The sequence below is a fragment of the Centropristis striata genome, chromosome 14 (genome assembly GCF_030273125.1).
Source record: "Centropristis striata isolate RG_2023a ecotype Rhode Island chromosome 14, C.striata_1.0, whole genome shotgun sequence".
Lineage (NCBI taxonomy): Eukaryota > Metazoa > Chordata > Actinopteri > Perciformes > Serranidae > Centropristis > Centropristis striata.
The window spans coordinates 21,041,576-21,058,696 of record NC_081530.1 but is presented as its reverse complement, the minus strand read 5'-3'; the positions used below and the strand labels follow the sequence as shown (position 1 = coordinate 21,058,696).

The 17,121-nt window shown below is 39.1% G+C and overlaps 2 protein-coding genes across 2 annotated transcripts in view; one reads left to right on the top strand and one right to left on the bottom strand.

Annotated features, from left to right (window-relative positions):
• The window catches only part of med30 (mediator complex subunit 30), a 63,466-nt gene extending 56,548 nt beyond the window's left edge, over positions 1-6,918 (top strand). Inside the window, exon 5 of the mRNA XM_059350373.1 lies at positions 6,814-6,918. Within this exon, the coding sequence (XP_059206356.1) occupies positions 6,814-6,885 (72 nt within the window). The 3' untranslated portion in view covers positions 6,886-6,918. The remainder of the gene's footprint in view (positions 1-6,813) is intronic.
• ext1b (exostosin glycosyltransferase 1b) overlaps positions 1,806-17,121 on the bottom strand; it is a 157,097-nt gene continuing 141,781 nt past the window's right edge. The window contains exons 8-11 of the mRNA XM_059350370.1: positions 10,044-10,133; positions 6,851-7,011; positions 4,751-4,922; positions 1,806-3,440 (exon numbers count right to left, since the gene is read on the bottom strand). Coding sequence (XP_059206353.1) covers positions 3,255-3,440; positions 4,751-4,922; positions 6,851-7,011; positions 10,044-10,133 — 609 coding nt within the window. The 3' untranslated portion in view covers positions 1,806-3,254. The remainder of the gene's footprint in view (positions 3,441-4,750; positions 4,923-6,850; positions 7,012-10,043; positions 10,134-17,121) is intronic.

Genomic DNA, 17,121 nt, shown 5'->3' with positions numbered 1-17,121 from the left:
ACCAAGCTCTGAATGAGGCAATTTAAACACAACTGTGTCACAGCCTCAGACCCATTATTGTAATGCATGGGGGGAAGATGTTACAGCAGAATCTGAAAATGTTTCCATCTGGTTCAGAGGACCCAGCTGCTTATTATTTTCCATGTGTCAGTTGGCGTAGTCTTTATTGGGACTTTGCAATTTGACTCCTGCAGAGAGCCAAGATTGTGCGGCCCAATCCAATTCTAGATCACTGGTGTATGCAATCTTTTAGAGTTAAAACTCAGCTATACGACTGAAAATGTTATAGCTCTCTCGGGGAGTTCTGTATGAGGAGTGTGATGTATGTTTCCCTGGAAAACAAATGCAGAGTGAGACATATTATTAGCTGTATATCGGCATCTTTATGGATTAATGTGCACAGCATGTAGAAAGTAAACTGAATAAATACCATTAACTCCCCTCAGCGATGCAGGATCAGTCTCATGTTCTCGCCACATCATCTCAAATCGTACACTCTTTTTAAAAAATTTTTCTCCAAAAATAAATATATGCCTATGTACAGGGATTTGAAATGGGTGGTGTGTTGTTTTGTTTTTTTACTTTCTCATGAAATATCTGCAAAGCTGGGGGACGTGGTTCTCTCGAGATGCTCCACATACAGTGATTCAAACAATCAGACATTAAAGGCTTGATATGGATTCAAACAATATGGTTCTTTGAAGATGAAATAGGGACCAGATGCAGACCAAGTGAGGAGTATGCTTTTCCCAGAGTCACGTACTGTGCATGAGCTAACATTTGCTGTTGTGACTCCACATTAAACAGATCATAAATCTCTCCTGGCACACGAATGACACTCCAAACTTAAGAGTCCCAGAATGTAAATACAAACATGATATTTAAAGCAATGACGTGAAGAAACAAAAAAAAAAACAGTCCTGCTGGGTTTGATTATGCTGAAACAGAGGAGCTTTGCATTGGTAGCATTTGGAAATGACACTTCATAGCATGAACGACACCTTTGTTGACACTGAGAAGGCTTTAAAATACATTTAATATAAACTATTGTAGAACAAAATGAACTCAAATCAATGAAAAAACAAAGTAATTGAATGTGTGACACTGATGCGGACGATGTTGATGACAGCGACTGATTAACACACACATACACACACACACTGAACAGCTTTGGCTGCAACATTCGGCTGAGTTCCTGCCCGACAGAAAGGCCACTAAAAGCATGCTGCTTTCATTTTAAGTGTCTGCAAACTGAATGTGCTAGTGGACTGCCCGTGCTGCATGCAGACCTAATGACAGCGTGAGGCAGCTCCTCTACGAGCCAGCCATTTTCTCAGACAGCCTGTCTCTTTGAAATGATCAATTAAAGGTTGAAATAGCTTGTTATGTTAGCATTTGATCTGGTTTTTCCAATACCAATAAGGTAATTTAAGGTGCAAAAAACACTGGCGATTCAAGCGGCTGTTACAAGCAACGGAGGGTGTGCGCGAGGGGAAAAAAAGCCATCCTCCCATGGCTAGCATTATCCAGCAGGTCATGTTTGTGGGTCACTGCCTCCACAACACAATGGTCCATAATATTAGAGTGTTTCATCAACAGCTTGTCCCCTGGGAATAAAACAGCACTCCAAATGAAATACCTAATTGAAGCCTAAACGTATCTCTGCCTGACAAATGGAGGAGAAAACCTTTCGTCAGTTTAATAGCTCTGAGGTCCTCTGATATGTCACGGGGAAAAAAAAAATAATGGCAGGAGAGAAGCCACACTGGACTGATGACTAGAATATTTCAACATGAGAGCATCTGGGCATCTGGAAACGATGCAGGCAACGTGATGTGCAATAAACAATTTTAAAGGCAGACCCTGATGTCAGAATGGCACTGATGTAGCGCTCAGCGTTAAAAATCTCTCTACAAGCACTCCTGTGAAATGACACTGGTCACTAAAGACCTGCTATGGGCTGAAATTTTATTCCATTTCCTCCTGTAAGGATAGTGCTCCGAGGCCATGCAGGAAGAAATAAATGGGCGAAACGAGTTTGGGTTAGAATGCAACGTTCTGCTCCATTTCATCCAGAAATGTTCATTTCGCTCATTCCAACGGAGGGAAAATGTACTCCGCTTGAGCTTATGGTTGGATGAGCCAACTTTTCAAGGCTCTGTACACACAACACGCACACACACATAGACACACACACGCGCACACATACACACAGAAGAGTGAAAGTACAGAGAGTTTGAAGGGGGAAATAAAAGATGATGAAAGAAAGTGAAAAAAAAAAAGATGAGAAAAGTACAACTGCTGTAGCGAGTATGAGAGGAAATTGGGATATGAAACGAGATGTTTTTCTAACTTATCTTTGCAATAACAGGGACGCAGATAGACCATTATGAAAGCCATATCAGCACATCAAGGAAAGAGCCGGGGATAGGACAGACGGGATGTTTTTCAGGCTCAAGGATGTGTCTTGATAGCAGAGAATTTCAACAAATAATGGCTGCATTGCTGTAAAAACCTTGTCAGGCCACTGTAATAACAGGTTGGACACTGCTGTTTACCTTTTCTGCCACGAGAACCAAAAGATTAAACTGATGACGCTCCGATTTCAAACCTCTCAGAGAGGAGAAAGGGTCAACAGTGACTCTAGAGAGCTGACTTGTACAGAAATCAAATCAACTTCAGAACAGGGTTTCCTGGGCTGGGTTTTGGTAGTCCAGTATTACGTCCTGATGCAGACTGGGGAGGGTTGCAAGGGGCGACCAGTAGGACTAATGGTGGGTGGGGTTGCCAGGTTTGCAATCGTGGACACCTTCCCTCTTCTACCATCCTGCACATGTGCCGAGAGCGCAGGAAAGTCAATGTCGTCCTTGTTCGCATTGTACAAAAAAATATTCTATCCAAGAGTTCTCGTCGTCAGTAGTGTGTGCTGTGTGTTTGCACATTTGCAAAACATACAGTACTGTTTGGCATGTCCATCAGTTTGTGTACTCCTCTTTGTCTGTCTGTGTTTGCGGTTTCTGTTTGTGTTTTTTATACCCAAACGCCATCTGCTTGTTTCCTATTCATCCCTTCCCGCGTCAAGTCCTGGCAGCAGCAGCAGCGCTGTGGTCATTGGCAATGTGCTGAGTGGAAGACAGAGCCGTGTCGCTCCCTGTCCATCCTGCTGTAGTCCTACTACTCCTTCTACTCTCCACTGAGTCTCTCTCGTGCGCCTCCCCCTGCGTGGGGTCTCCCCCCAGGGGGCGCCGGTCCTGTCAGAGCCTCTCGATGTCCCTGTATTTCTTGCGGAGGATGGAGACCTGGTCCTTGAACAGGACGGGGTCCAGTCTCATCTGGGAGTGGACCAGCGGCATGGCGCCAAACCAGCTGGCGAACTTGTTCATGCAGGTTTGCCGCTGAGCAAAGTGGTCTGGATCGGCCCAGCGAGAAGCCCTCGAAGACTGGCGAGAACAAAGAAGGGAGAACAACGTTAGAGACATATTATCACAAGAATAATTATTGCTTTAGATCAGGGATTTGCTGACAGGGTAGTTTTGTTCTTGCTTAGTGGTTCATGAAAAGATATTAAAGTAGCTCAATTAATTTCGATTAAAGAAGTTATGATTTTATACATCAACAAATTGGTGTTTAGGAGGAAAATAAACATCTAAACAGGATCAAAAATTGGTGTGTAGATGATCTTTTGAAAATGGGTTTATTACAATAACTAGTGATCTAAATAGTTAAAGTAACACCATTTGACATAGATAGCTAAAAGTGATGGATAATGGGAAAAAGGTTAAACTGTTGAAACAGAGTAAGAGGAAAAAAATAGAAAACAGTTGAAATAATAAGCTAAAAAAATAATAAAAGGTTGACATAATTAGCTCAAAACAGATAAACAGTTTAATTAATTAGCTAAAAATGATCTAAAATTTAAATAATTTGCTGAAAATAGATAAACAGTTAGCAATAATTAGCTAAACATGGGAAAACAGTTGGAAAAGTTAGTGAGTACCACTGTGGATCCACTTAAAAATAATTTGTAATTAACATATTTGGAACATGACAGGGCGGGATGTGGGGGCACAGAGACGAAAACCGCTGCTTTAGATAATTGGTGGGAAAGGGACGTTCTCATTTTATGACAAGGACTGACAATAACAAACAGCCGCATTCTTTGATTCAATCTGAGTCACGACTCAGACGCTGTGACAAGAGAAAACCATTAACTGAATGACGACTGACATTAACGTGTCTCTATAAATCATCAGCTGGATCATGTTCTATATTTGGGAGACTGGAGCCTGACGAGAAACTCTGACAGAGGCCATAAAAAGTGACACGACTTGTTTCTGTGTTTTTGTCTCTCGGCTATACAGTAAGTGACTTGTCCTGTTTACCCACGGGTCATACCAAAGGACTTAAAGAGAGTAATTCATGCTGTTCATAAAACAGCAAGAGTTGGCTCCAGCTGAAAAACCATGACACACGCTGGTGAACGGGAGAAAACAATGCTGGCTGCAGCATGAATCACAACTCTAAAAAAGGAGGACAAAATCAAAGTGTATTATATAATATGTCTGAGTCCAAGATTGTTATGACTTCAATCATATCCTGTAATGAGTTTTACTTTAATGCAAACCACTTCTCTCAACTGGCAGCTGTCCGGTTTTGGTGGAAAACAGCACTGTATGCTGATGATTCATCCATGTAAAATAAAACAGTACATTTAAAAATAGACATGGACCGAGTCATGAGAACTCCTTACCTGTCCCATCATGGTCTCCTTGTACTGTTTCTTCTGTGTGACCTTGATGGGCGGCAGCTTGGTGACAGCGGAGACCAGGAAGTTCATCAGGATGTCCTCACAGTTGGCCAACTGGTCGACCATGCCCTTCAGACTAGTGGGTAAGTAGTTGGTGTACAGGTAGTGGTAATACCTGCAGGGGAGGGCAGAGAGGACAGGGAGGAGAGAAGTAAGTAAAGTGGAGGGGAGTGATGTGGTGTTGTTACTGCACAAAACTAAAAAAGTCATAGTATAGTATGTCATAAAAATGTCCCAATAATAGTCAAAAAAATGTTGCAGAAAAAGTCATAGTATAGTATGTCATGAAAAAAGGTAAAAAAAGTTTTAAAAATGTACAGCTTAATATATTGTAAAATAGTCCCAAAAAAGTCATAGAATAGTTGATCATAAAAATGTTCCAAAAGTCAGTGTGATATGTCATTAAAAATGTAAAAAAGGGGGAAAAAGTCATAAAAAAGCAACAAAGATTCATAGCTTAATACGTCATAAAATAGTCCCAAAAAAGTCAATTTAGTATAGTATGTCAATAAGGAATGCCATAAAGTCATAGTATAGCACGTCGTAAAAAATGTCCCAAAAAGTAATAGTATAGTGTCATAAATATACCATTAAAAGCAGTAAAAAATGTCCTAAAAAGTCAGTGTGGTATGTCATCAACATCATAAAAAGTCATAGTATCGTATGTCATAAGAATGTGAAAAAAAAATTCAAAACTTAATACGTCATAAAATAGTCTCAATAAAAGTCAATGTACAGTATGTCATGAAAATGTCCCCCCAAAAAGTCAGTGTGATATGTCATGAAAAATGTAAAAAAAAAAAATCATAAAAATGCCATAGAAAATTCATATCTTAATATGTTATGAAACAGTACTAAAAAAGTCAATGTATAATACGTCATTAAGAAATGCCATAAAAAGTCATCGTAAAGCATGTCATAAAAATGTCCCCCAAAAATAATAGTACAGTGTGATTTATGGCAATAAAAATGTCATAAAAAGTCATAATATAGTATGTTGTAAAAAATGTCCCAAAAAAAGTCACTGTGGTATGTCATCAGTTTAATATGTCATAAAAAATGTCTCAAAAAAGTCACTATAAAAGTCAATAAGAAATGCCATAAAAATGCATAGCATAGTATACCATAAAAGTAGTTTAATATGTCATAAAAATGTTAAAGAAAAGTCATAGTATAGTGTGTTGTTAAGAATCTCCCCGAAAAAGTCATAGCATAGTACGTCATATAAATTTCCCCCCAAAAAAGGCCATAACAGTATGGTATGTTATAAAGCATGTTACATCATATTATGTCATAGTATGTCTACCAGAGCAAACATTATATACTATAAATGAGTTGTGCAGATGCGTCTGGTTTCCAGTATTTTAAAGCGTCCCTGTGAAGGTGAATAATCCCACCGTTGGCTGTAGAGCAGCGTTTGTCACAAAGAACTATGTCGACAACTTAATTTCAATGCATCACAGATTTCAGACACCTTTACGTTCCAGGTTGAAGCCTTTGGGTAAAACTCTTGAGTTCATCAACAGACTGATTGCTCGGGCTCCAGGATGGATTGAATGACTGAGTTATTGAAAGTGATTAAGCGTTTGGCTGCAGTGATTGGCTGACTTCAGCTTAATGGACTGCTCCCATCACAGCTGAGTGAAGCCATATTAAAGCTGACAGGACTGTAGTAAAACTCAACGCAGGAACTATGAAACGCTGTGTAGCAGACAAATTGACATTTTTTGGATAAAACGTACCCAGTGTCAAAACACTGGTTTCCCGAGGCTGTGCAACACTGAACATCACACCTACTTTCATAATCTACAGATCACCGCTTCAAAGTGTTGCGTCAAAAGAAAGACGACTGAACACTGGAGAGCAGAGTAGAGCAAAGCTGTGATCCCAGTATAACACAAGGGGAACTGAACAGCAGCAAAGGAGCATGAAAGAAAACAGCAGAGCAGAGAGAAACAGTGAGCAGGTAAACAGCTGTACTGGAACCAATTTTTTTTTTTTTACAGATCAGAGCTCAACTACGTGAAGCACGGTTTACTGTACCTGTGGTAGATGGCGGCCCCGGTCAGCACCATTGAATAATCGTTGGTCCATTTGGATGTGTAGCCCCAGCGCTCCTTGTTGCTGTCCCAGAAGTGGCTGCGAGCCGGGTAGCCTACGATTCGCTCTGGGAAACTCTGCCACACCGTGAAGGCAAAATCCACCTGGACAGACACAAATACAGATGTTAACATACGATACAGAACATATTAAAACCTCTGAACCCCAAGATATTCCAGGGTGTTTTCTGCTAACTGTGTCTTTATATTTCACTGCAGTATATACAGGTGCATCTCAATACATTAGAATATAATGGAAAAAGTCAATTTCCAGTAGTTCAAGTCAAATAGCCCCAACTAAGTATTGAGTGCATCTAAATGGACAAACTGACTTTTCAGAGGCCAACATTTACATATTAAACATACATTAAAATTGGTATTTTGTAATATTCAAAAATTTTTGAGACACTGAATTTTAGGTCTTCATTGAATGTAAGCCATAATCATTATATTTAGAATAAATTAAATAAACTGAGACATGAAATGTTTCATTCTGTGTGAAATGGATCCATGTAATGTGTTATTTCCACTTTTTGAATTGAATTACTGACATAAATAAACTTTTCTATGATATTCTTATTTATTGAGATGCACCTTTACCTCTACTGAATCAGCACAAACATTTCTAGAAGAGGGAAGAATTTAAACACATCTTTATGGTATAACACAGATATAATGACATACATCATAAGAAAATAAAAAAACGCAAGTTGAATTTCTCTAATAATGTATACTTTCACAACACTTTTCCAAAAAAATTGAGTCTCCACATGTTATACATATTGAACTATATACATTGTTCAATTTCTGCTGCCCTCTCCTCTCTGGTCTGTGTAAGCAGCCTGCAGTTCTGTCTGATTTTCTGATTTGTTACGTGACCGTTCGTTTCAGCAGAATCAGTCATGGCTTCACAGTTCCGTTGAGGAGAGCAGTATTTATGTTTTTAACTGGATCTAGTTATTCCAAATGGTTTATTTTTGGCGATGTTTTAAATGAGACATGTAGAATAAAGTGATTTTGACAGAAACATCACAATTTTTAGAGGGAACTTTTGGAACCTATGATCCATTCAGGACTGTTGGAAATAATAAAAGTAGTTTTTTACGTTTTTTTTCTATGATAAACGTAAATTTGGTGATCTTTAAAGAAAACAGATGGTTAAGAACCATTTTAGAACCACTAACTAATACAATTATTTATCTGTTATGAGTTATAACTAATTTATTTTTGGTTAAAAAACGAATTTAATAATCCTTTAGACCAGTCGTTTTACGCCCCTATCTTCAACTCTGGATTCTGACAGATCTATTATAGCTTTCTATGATTATTCAGAAATAACAGACCGCTGCTATGAACAACAGACTGTTTATATGGACAGTTCTGATCATAGATTTTTGAGAAAGCAATAAAAACATTTTTAAGTTAATAAAAGCAGTTATGTCAAATAATCTTTTGTCAAATTATTGATTTCTTTTGTGAAATTATTGACACTGAAAGGGTCATTATTGTAAAATAAACGCCTTCAGGGTGATTCAAGTCCCTGACAAAACAATAATAACGACCTGCTTGCTGTGCATTATCGCTTACATAAGCAATCAATAATACATGTACAGTTACCAGGTTTGGAAATTTTTACAATATAAAGCATGAAATATTTTCCTTTAAATGTTGGTAAATTAAATCTGTTGAGATTCATTTTCTGTTACAGTAGGCTGCATATTGCTCAAAAACACAAAGAGATAAAGAAAGAGATAACAGGGAGAAATAACAAAGGAAGTGCTCACTCAAACACACCATAGTGAAAATACAACAGAGGCGAAACCTCATCAAACACAAAGCAGTCTTTCCTAAGCAGCTGCCTGCAGCCAACTTCTGTGGCGGCGATCAAAGCGTTCAATCAAATAATTAGATGAAAACATCAAAAAGGCCTCAGCTGCTCCACAAACAGCCCGTTCTGCATTACACTGCATATTACCGCCGAGAGAGTGCTTATATTAATGAACACTTATGTCAAAAATCCACCATAAAACTCAATACACATCATTTTTATCTTCTCTCCCTGCCAGAGTTTGTGCTTACGAACAAATCCCGAAGGAGAAGAAGAAGTGCTCTGACTTTCCTTTGCTCCTGCAAAAGGAAGTCGAATGATAACACAGTCACAAGGAAAATGTTTTGATAATAGAAGCGGTATGAAAAGGAAGGATCGTTGGAAAAAGTGGGCATGCTGGAATATAGAAAAACATGGAAAATCATGCAGACGAACTGGATGCTAGTTTGTTTTTGTGAAGGAGGAAACCGCTCCACTTAAAGGTGAAGAAAGCTGAGGAAGAAGGAGAAAATGAGGATTGTTTGGTTTGAGATTTGTTCGTTTAGGAGGGAGCGGTGTATAGATTGGAAGACTGTATTTTAGCCCAAATTTCTTCTTTTCAACTTTTACTGGCATTGATGTTTTTGTAAAACTTATTGTTTGTGTTCACGATCCAACTGTGTTCATGGGAGGAACAGGGTCGATTCGTTTTTTGGGGCTGGATTTTCTCCTCGGTGCCAGTTCTGCCTTGCCATCTTGATCCTCCGCATAAACAGCCTTTATGAGATCTAATTCTACACTGTTCAAAGCAGCATCTGGCTTCCCATGGTGCTGCGCCAAAACATGTCCACGGGAAAAACAGATACGGTCCCGACAGCATGTGGAACAAAAATGCCCATAACAGTGCTGCTCTCGAATGGGGGATTCTGGAGGTACGGCGTGATTACAGGGCGCCAAAACACACGCCGGTGGAAGGCGGAAAAGAGAAAGGAAAAGATGAGGAGAGGGAAAGAAGTAAGGCACTGGGGGTAAAAGTTAGAGTAGTTTAAGCGACTTAAGAACCGAGCTGCAGAGCGATAACTGGAAAACACCAGGGACAAACAGAAAGAGATAAAAAAAAATAAAAAAAAGATTGAGAGAAAATGCAATCAGAGAGTTTCTTTTGGGAGAGGGAGAGAGAGAGAGAGAGAGAGAGAGAGAGAGAGAGAGAGAGAGAGAGAGAGAGAGAGTCTGGATCTTTGTTTTGTCTCAAGAGGACAAAACTATCGAGACAGATAGAAAGAGAGGAAGAGTTTTCTATTCTACTCTATTTTATTATATTGCCAGATACCTCAGTGGTGGACAACACCGTGTCTTCATCCAGGCTGAGGACAGCGTCGGTCACGATGGTCTCGTAGGGCAGGAAACGACTGCTCATCACCTGCAAAGGGAAGCACAGAGTAAAAAGGGTTAAAACACAATGGATTCATCTCTTTCGGCAGCAATAATCTGGGATCATTTGTAGTCTGGAACACATGAATATTAGAGGTGAGCATCCCCAGAGGCCCCACGATACGATATTATCCCATTACTTGAGTCATGATATGATATTATTGCGATTTTAAGTTTTAAATTTTGCGATATGGTGAGTATTGCAACACAATATATTGTGATTTAACTGTTTAACTGCATTTTGTGTCCACAAAATTAGATTCAGTCAGGAATTGTTCTGTCAAATAAGAGAAAATTCTCAGTCTATTCATCTCACGTCAGTCTTTTTATTTCTCCACAATGAGAGTCAAACCAACAGACTGACCAACAAAGTATTCAGTCAAACTGAACTCAACTGATATCAAACATGTATGGACGACAACAACTGCAGCATTTTCTAGAGCTTTCCTCAACATTAAGCTTCACTGCTCTCTCAATTTTTTTGAATGAACGATTAAAAAAGCCTAACTTTGCAGCGCAATTTGGACAATACATACATATATATATATATGATATATATATATATATATATATATCATATATACCTCCATTATATTCCTAAAAATAAGCCAGCTTCCGGAAAAAAACCCACTGTGAAAATACTGCTGTCCATCTGCCTGTCGGAACACTAAATATGAATACATGTATCAATACAACACTACCACGCAAAATATCGCGATACTAAGGATTTTCCCCCCACTTCTTATAAATAGGAGGCTGAATGAGCAAATCTAGACCTGAAAGCAGTGAAAAAAGTCTGAGAAAAGGAAGAGTAAAACCCGTCCTGTCCATCGTCCAACAGTTTTTCCATTCAGCTGCATTTTTTTATTCACACAGATGACAGCTACCATTGAAGGTTTCAACTGAAACATTAATAGCTCCATGTCATCCTAAATAATTGCAGGTTGTTTTGAGGGTTTTGTTCCAAACATGCACTATTGTATCCACCATCTGGGAATATAATAACAATATATCATTTTTGATTCTCAGCTAGCAGGATTTTTAGCAAATGGGCATCATTTCCAAATAAATCCATCAATCCATTCATCCAACATGGAACAGGTCCTGCAAAAAAGAGCACCTAGTCGGTCCACGATTGCTTTAGTATAAAAACAAATATCTGTAGTAGAAGAACAAAAGCCTGCAGGTAATCAATATGATCCACCGTATTGCTGCTATTTACTTCTGTTGAATGGAACCAGGTCAACAGCCAGAGCTAATCTGGTGGATTAGTCTGACTAGTCTTTGGTCTCTCTCAGCCTCAGGTATTGGTGGAAGCCTACACAAACTTCTCCCTAGCTGCGTCCTTCAGGGCACCCTGGAGACTCCAGAGATGATCTCAGGCAGGAACGGACACTGTATGTAATCCGTTGAGCATGCCCTGGGTGTGACCTGGACATGCTCCCACTTGTGCATGAAAAACCTCCAAAGAGATGCAACAAGAAGGCATCCTGATCAGATGACCACAGCATGCTAAAGATGCTGAAGGACGCCACAGAGAAGCCATGATACTCTGAAAACAAATGATAGCTGATTCTTTGAACATGTGCAGGTACATCTCAAAAAATTAGAATATCATGAAAAAGTTCAAAATATTTTTTGTCAATCATTTCAGAAAGTGAAATTCATATATTATATTGATTCATTACGCGTAGTGAAATATTTCAAGCCTGTTTTTCCTTGTAATTTTGATGATTCTGGCTTAGAGATAATTAAAACCCAAAACTCAGTGTCTCAGGAAATTAGAATATTACATAATCAATATGGAAAAAGGATATTTTAAACACAAATGTCAGGCTTCTGAAAAGTTTGTCCATTTCTATACATCAATACTTGGTTGGGCTCCTTTTGCATGAATTACTGCAGCACCATGTTGCTTTTATAGTAGCCTTCAGGTCATCTGGTGCTTCTCACCTTCCTCTTGACAACAGCCCATAGACTCCTATGGGGTTTAGGTCAGCCCAGTTTGCGGACCAGTCCAGCCCAGTAACACCATGGTCATTGAAGCAGCTTTTGGTACCTTTGCCAGTGTGGGCAGGTGCCAAGTCCTGCTGGAAAATGAAATCAGCATCTCCAAAGAGCTTGTGGAAGCATGAAGAGCTCTAAAATTTCCTGGTAGATGATCCACTGTGTTATTTTAAGTCCACAGCCAACGCAGCCAACACCAGCAGAGGACATGGCCTCAAATCATCACTAACTGTGGAGTCCAATATTGAACTCTTTCACAATATTCTAATTTTGACTGAGTTTTAGCTTTTAATTATCTCTAAGCCAGAATCATCAAAATTACAAGAAAAACAGGCTTGCAATATTTCACCCTACCCGTAATGAATCTATATAATGTATGAGTTTCACTTTCTGAAATGATTGACAAAAAATATTTCACTTTTTCATGATATTCTAATTTTTTGAGATGTACCTGTAGAGTCTGCAGAAACAAGCTGGAAACACAACAGCTTCACCATTACTGTTAATGCTGATATGGGAAACGTGTTTCAATGTGATGTTCAACATCCAGTAGCTAACTTTGTCTGTCGTTTGGTGCTGGTATGGAGTCTACAGTCACTTTTTTGGGGCTGCCAACTATGGCCAGAAATGATGTTGCAGTACGAGAGTGAATCAACACGGAAAACTATCAGAAAAGATGAAGATTAAGAGTAGAGATTAAGATTAATAATTTAATTAATCCCACAATGGGCAAATTCAACCTCTGCATTTAACCCATCCTTTTTTTACACACAAGTGAACCCACCATGCAAGGTGCCTTGCTCAAGGGCACAAGCCCGATTCCTAACCTCTAGTCCCCAGACTGCCCAAAAAAAGGCCTGAAAATCAAGACAATGAGCAGAAAGACACTAAAATAACACTCATTGCAGAGTCTAGTGATTATTGCTTGTAATTTCATCTGTCGAGCGTGACCTTTTTTCCCATAAAAGTAATGCAATCCAAAGTTAATATAAAAAATATTGCTTATAGCTGCTTTAAAGATAGGGCTGCAACTAAAGATCATTTTCATTTTTGATTCATCTGCACATAAATGCTCTCGATTTAAACATGCCCAAAGTGACATCTTCAAACAGTAGGCCTTTGTTTTAACCAACCAACAGTAAAAAAAAATCCAAGCTATTACATCATGTATAGAAGAAGAAAAAGAAGCATGAAACCAGCAACTGTTTGGCTTTTGCTTGCTTAAAACATTGCCATCATAGTTCTGTCTACGACCCATCATCGCAGCTCTGTCTAAAAGGATCAGCCCAGCTTCCCTGACATCTAATTCTTTCAGTCACTTCCCAATGCTTGTGAGTTTTAAATCACATCCACCGGCAGAGCTTCACCTTGAGATAAATCTTAGAATAAAAGAAACTCAAAATATCTACTGTATACATATTTAATGACTCCTTTACGAATTCACGGGAGACAGCAAGCCATCACATCAACAAACAGCAGCGCACAGAGAAGGAGAGAAAAGCCAATATCCTACGCTTTACTGCACGCTGCCGCCCATTGTTTCCAACAGTGATAGAGTGCTGATACAAGTTTCCATTACTGCTGCGGGCTCGTCTTTCTCTTTTAAATCAATAACACATAAATGCAGGCAGACGGATACAGCACGGGGCATGTGTCCTACATATGGCACACATTTACCTCTGTCGGAAAAACCAAACGCATATATTCAACGGCAAATAAAACCAGAACTGTGTAATACATGACAGTCCTTGAATATTTACTGGAAGCAGAGAGTGGTGGTGGCCAGGGCCTGGTGGTGGGTGGATGGAGAGACCAACATCTTGAGGGTATTTAGACGGGAAGTCTTTTGCTGTGATGAAAAGCGCTCGCATGAGAAAGCAGCAGCTTCTCGTTGAGGAAGTGTGTGTGTGAACTGGATGTGTGCTCGAACTCAAACAACCTCCCACACAAACAAGAAACAGCTCACAATGCATCGCTTTAATGGACGCAGACACACAACACAGCATACATGCACACTAACAGCCTGTTATTCAGTTATTCAGCACAGAGCTGAAGGTCAGGCCTCTGTATGAATACTTTTTATAAAAACAGCCACCTGCACTGAAAAGCCATTACATTTACATTTGAGAATAGTCCGTGTTGACCTCTTTTCTCTCTATAAAACACCTGGCAGTGTCTACCTGCTGTGACCTCACTCTCGACAGGTCTTCATCAGCTGAGGGCAGCAGCCACCGCCGAGCCGTGTGAAGCCTGTCGGCCATTAAAGCGCCGCAACTAATGATCACTTTTATTATCGACCCACGTTTTACTATACAAAATGTCATAGAATTCTGAAAAAAAATTACCCAAGGTGATGACTTCAGGCAGCTTATTAAATCTAACCCACAGTCAGAAACTCAATCTGACAATTACATTTAGTATCAAATCAAAAGGGGAGTCAGGAAGAGTCACATCACCAACACCTGAGACGGTACAACGTCAATAATTAATTCAAAAAAACATCCTTGGCTTTCTGTTGCATGATTTAATTTTCCCATGCACCTGTCCATCAGCCGTTCATTAGAAAACACTTAGTTTACATGATGCAAATGAAAGAAAAGCAGCAGATCTTTGCAGTAGAAAAGCTTGTTTGTTGATTATTTTCTTTCTGATACATATATAAAGGAAACATTTTCATTAATTAAATAATAATTTAAAAAAATAAAATAAAAATTCATAAAAAGACTGAATTTACATTTGTTCACTAAATGTCTACAACTTATAGGCGACATAATAAGGAAAAACTATAGTTTGGACATTTTTTAACCCAGAGCATTGTCAGAAAGTTGTTTGTCACATTTTACACACTGTGGCCTCATTTTTCACTACAATGTTTAACTCCTGCACCTCCATGGAAACAGCACAACCATGACTAAAAGTAGTGAAAACTCAAAAATGTCTTTAGTGCTGTATAACACACTTATGATGCCATAAGTTTTGGATACATTTTGTTTATAATTTAGTTTTTATCTTGTCCTCTCCTGTCTGGTCTGTGTAAACAGCCTGCTGTTCTGCCCAACTTTCACAGATTTTTTTGCCACATGACTGTTGGTCCCAGTTGAATCATTCATAGCTTCCCAGTTAATGAGGAACACAGAATTTTTTAGAGAATCGGATTAATGCAAACAGTATATATTTGGCTAAATTTAGATGGTAATAAAGAAAAATTTTGATGCAATATCACTATTTTAAGCTTAGATTTGGTTATTTTTTCAGGCAGAAGTGCTCTTCACACATGACTGATTCAATGACTGACGTAAATTTGAAAAATCTAACAATAATTTTTTTATTAAAGATTCTGGCTATGATTAACACTTTGGAAAAATAAATAAAAAAGGAAACTTTTAAACCTGCAGATGTGTTGTGGATTTCAGAATTAACTGCTTAAAATGAGATAATAACAATCATTTTCAGACCTGAGGGTACACTGGTAGGGTGGATCTATGACTATTTTGGTTGGTTTTATTTTTGAATTGGATTAAACCTGTCCTCTGAATTCTTTGAGTTGTATCAGCCTGTTTGTGATTGAAGTGTGAGTGGTGAGTACAATTTGATGATGATGGCACAAAAAATAAATAAATAAAAAACACTGCGAACATATATATAAAGACTGTATCCCAAATCGGACACATCTACAATGCCGCACTTTCCGGTGTTTTCGCGGCCATTTCGAATAAGATCGTCACCACCAGTGTAGGTATAATTGATTTATACATATTAAACAATCTACGTGTGAAATTTCATTTATGTACATGGAGATTTACATGTCTAATTACAATACGAAAGTTAATGTGATATCCCGATTTGGGATAAAGTTAGTGCTAGGCTAATTTACCAGTGTTAGCGTCCTTTTGCTGACTCTAGTAAACCCGAGGCTAACGTACACGATAAAAACAATATACGTTTTGAAAGATAAGAAGTTAGACTTTAGTTTCACCCCATTTAATTAATTGGAAGCATAACATGATCATTTATATTAGTAGTTAATGTGAAATTTTGATAGAATCTCAGCCGAACGGTGTCCGATTTGGGATACAGTTACTTTACATAGTTGCTACAATGTTGAAAAAAATGTAGATACGGATAAAAATAAGTTTTTAAATACTGTTTTAAGAGCTTAAATTGGGAGAATTAAGACTTTTGTACCATTTCTGCAGGGAAAAAATTGCGTGAAACATGGATTTTATGCTTAATTTTTCCCCTCATTTCCTGCAATCATCTCACACAGCTGAGCCTCGATGGCACTGTAGGGGCTCGGTCAAGTGCCATCGAATCGCCCTCTCCCCCAAAAACTCTCCTGAGGCAACACAGCAACTGAGAGTTTTGACTGTCACTCAAATTCTTACAGGGCGAAGGAGCTGAAGTGTGTGAGCGACAGTTGTATTCACAGGATGAAGAAAAGGACGGAGAAAATGAGGGTTGAGAGGAAAGAGGAGATGCGGCGGCGCCTCCCTTCTCATTTCTAGTGTCATCATTACTGCTGTAACGTCCTGCGGGCATATCGAAGGAAACAAAACAATCCCATCACCGCGTTTTCCACTTGTTTTTCAGCAGAATGTCTCAGAACGAGAGAAAACAAGATTGGAGACAGTGACAGCGAGACAAACAGCTAAAAAAGGGCAGAATAAATGAAGAAAGAGCATGAGAGGCTGGTGTTTCCAACCCCCAGATGGTTTGTAATGTTAGAAGTGCGACATATTAGCCCGGGGCTTCCTGGTGCTCTCCAGGAATGTGAGCTCTTACAGCAGGAATCTGCCTCCAGCACTTCACCTCCTCTCTAAAGGACAGCAGCGGAGGAGGGAGACGGAGAAGGAGAGAGGAGGACCACCAGTTTGTGTAAACCATATTAAGCGCTGCTGGGATTCTCACACGGCTTGAATCAACAGTCATAAACCAGCTTTTTTGGCCGCCGCGCCGGAGAAACAGAGAGG